The following is a 2,698-nucleotide window of genomic DNA, read 5'->3' on the forward strand; positions in this document are numbered from 1 at the left end:
AGAGAGAGAGAGAGAGAGAGAGAGAGAGAGAATAATCCTATCTCGGGCGACTCTTGTTGAAGATTAAATATTAACGCTTCAGATTGATTTGCTGCATGCGTGAAGAGTGCAAGGTTGTAATACGATAAGTGGGTGAATACATTTTCAAGTTTCTGTTGGACGCGTCTGTCTATATAAATAATACTTTATGAACATTGCAGCTGATTTCGAAGAAAAGCAAAACATATCACAACTGTACTTAAAACAAAAAAGAAAATCTTCCAGAAAAACGAAACTTGTTCAGTGGGTTGGTTTTGGCAAAAAAAAAAACCCCAAGGAAAAACTCTTCATATTTGGAAATATTCCTTACCTTACAATATTTGCCGCCAGATTCTAGTAAAGGCACTGTGAACATAAGGAAAGAGAATGAAACATGTTTGTACATGTGAACATTTTCTATATAATACAGATCTAGTATCGCTTCAGGTAAGGACCCCCCCCCCCCTCTGAAAAAGGAATAAAAAATAATACAAAACTGATGGCAAATAGGAGATGAGCTTTCGATCAATGAGATCAGGCCATCAGTATCTTTCAAGAGTATCCAGGAAAGGAGGTAACATTGTTTTTAAATAGTTGAAAGATACTTTGCCCACCTTGCTCCATCAGTTTGGAACTCGCTTCTCCAACTCATGAGACATCCAACATCCGAGTCGAATTAAGAATATGTATTATTCAAAGACAAAAGGACCCCCCCCCCCCTGAAGCCCCATTTTCAGTAGCCTGCAATATTATGTAAAATGACTATGTATCTATTTATGTGTTTTCTGTTAATGTATGGATGGTATTGTGTATTACACTGTGTATTTGTAAGTGCTCACAGTTCACCCTTAACGATGTGTATGCTAGCTTGTATTATAAGAGAGACGATAATGATGATGATGATGGTGATGAAGATGAAGGTGATGATGATGAGGATGATCATGATATAAAATCCTTATATAACCTCTCTATAAACCCCTTAGCTCTGATCCCACTTCCTCTCATCTTAGCGCCATTCAGGACCAAATCCGCGATCTCGAATATCTCAACGTAATATCCCTTGATTTATTCAAGTGCATTCTTCACGGGGAGTTGTCGGGCCCCTACTTTTATGGCCTAACAAAGATCCCCAATGTACCTAACAACTATTCCAACACCCCCCCCCCACACCGCCCATTTACAGGCATTATCTCCCAAATTAAAGGTCCTACAGTCAAAGCTTCCTATTGGCTGGACAGCATCCTCCAAACCCATTGTCCCTGACTTCTGTGGTATCCACTGGGTGAAAAACAACCTCCACGTTCTCCAAATATAGAAACTATTAATTCTGAAAGCGTCCTCACTCCTAAAACTAACTTTCTGGCCATAGACGTAGTAAACATGTACAACAACAAACCACATCAAGAAGTTATTGAGGCGTGCCGCTCAGCCCTCAGAAGTCTTGCACCCTGCAACACACGTCAAACTTAAGAAATTTGCAAACTGTTGAAACTAGTCCTCACCCTCAATAATTTTTCATTCAACAATCAAAATTTTCCCCAACTGACCGGCCCAGCGATGGGTACCCCAGTAGCCCCCTCCTATGCCAACATTTTTATGGCCGAATTTTGACGCAAATACGTCTCCCCCCTTTCAAACCAACCGCTTCTACTTAAGCGTTACAAGGACGACATTATCGCCCTGCACAATGGTTGCTCTAAAACAACCCAAAACGGCCAGCATAAAACATTACAGAAAAATCAGACAAAATGAAAACCTGTTTCCCCGTAATCCCCCTCTGATTGCACTTCGACAGCCCCTAATCTTGGCAACCTCCTCATTCGTACGAGAGCCGTAACACCCACATCCTCACCTCCGATAAGCCCATGTTCCCCATCTCAAAATTATCCTGTCAAAAACCTAGATGCAAAACATGTGCTTACATGAAAGTGACCAACTTTGTAGAAGGACCCCGCTTTAAAACAAAACTTTCTCGGAGCATCACCTGTGAAGCCAAGAACGCAATTTACGTCATATCACGTAAAGTCTGTCCAGCACAATAGGTAGGCTAAACTCACACCTAGAGCTAGGTTTAATAACCTTAGGTATTCAGTACAGAAAAACTCCAGCACACCAGTCGCCCAACATTTCAACAGTCCTGGTCACAGTGGAGCCTCCGATCTGCAGCTTCAGGGTACTGAATTTGTTCGATATCCTACTAAAGACAAACTCAGTCAAAGAGAATCAATGTGGATTTGAAACTTGGGGTCTCACCAAATTCACACTGGTCTTAACATCGACGAGTCACATTTCAGGGCCCTTAAATTTACCATGTCCGTAGGGTACAAATCACCCCTTGTATTCCACTACTCCCGGCCCTGCCTTTCCGTTACACTCATTACCCTCTCGCACTTGTTTCCCCTACAAATGTCTGACTTTCTCTTTTAAAAAAATGGTACTATACAACTACTTCTTCCATAGTGACAACGATAAATCATATAGTGTGTCCATCTATGTCAGATGTGGACAAATGCGAAGTAGATTAGCCTGTACAGCGGGGTAGAAGAAATACGGACTGAGTTGACGTGTGCTTTTCTACCTTAGCTTTGAGCTCGATTCGAGCGGACAAGAATACATGTAGATGTATGCTACTACTACTACTACTACTACTACTACTACTACTACTACTACTACTACTACT

General features: G+C 41.4%; 1 protein-coding gene across 1 annotated transcript in view; it reads right to left on the bottom strand.

Moving 5' to 3' along the window:
* The window catches only part of LOC101858996, a 20,621-nt gene that overhangs the window by 1,704 nt on the left and 16,219 nt on the right, over nucleotides 1-2,698 (bottom strand). The window contains exon 8 of the mRNA XM_035968535.1: nucleotides 350-384. Coding sequence (XP_035824428.1) covers nucleotides 350-384 — 35 coding nt within the window. The remainder of the gene's footprint in view (nucleotides 1-349; nucleotides 385-2,698) is intronic.

The sequence above is a fragment of the Aplysia californica genome, unplaced genomic scaffold, assembly GCF_000002075.1.
Source record: "Aplysia californica isolate F4 #8 unplaced genomic scaffold, AplCal3.0 scaffold00066, whole genome shotgun sequence".
In the NCBI taxonomy this organism is placed as follows: domain Eukaryota; kingdom Metazoa; phylum Mollusca; class Gastropoda; order Aplysiida; family Aplysiidae; genus Aplysia; species Aplysia californica.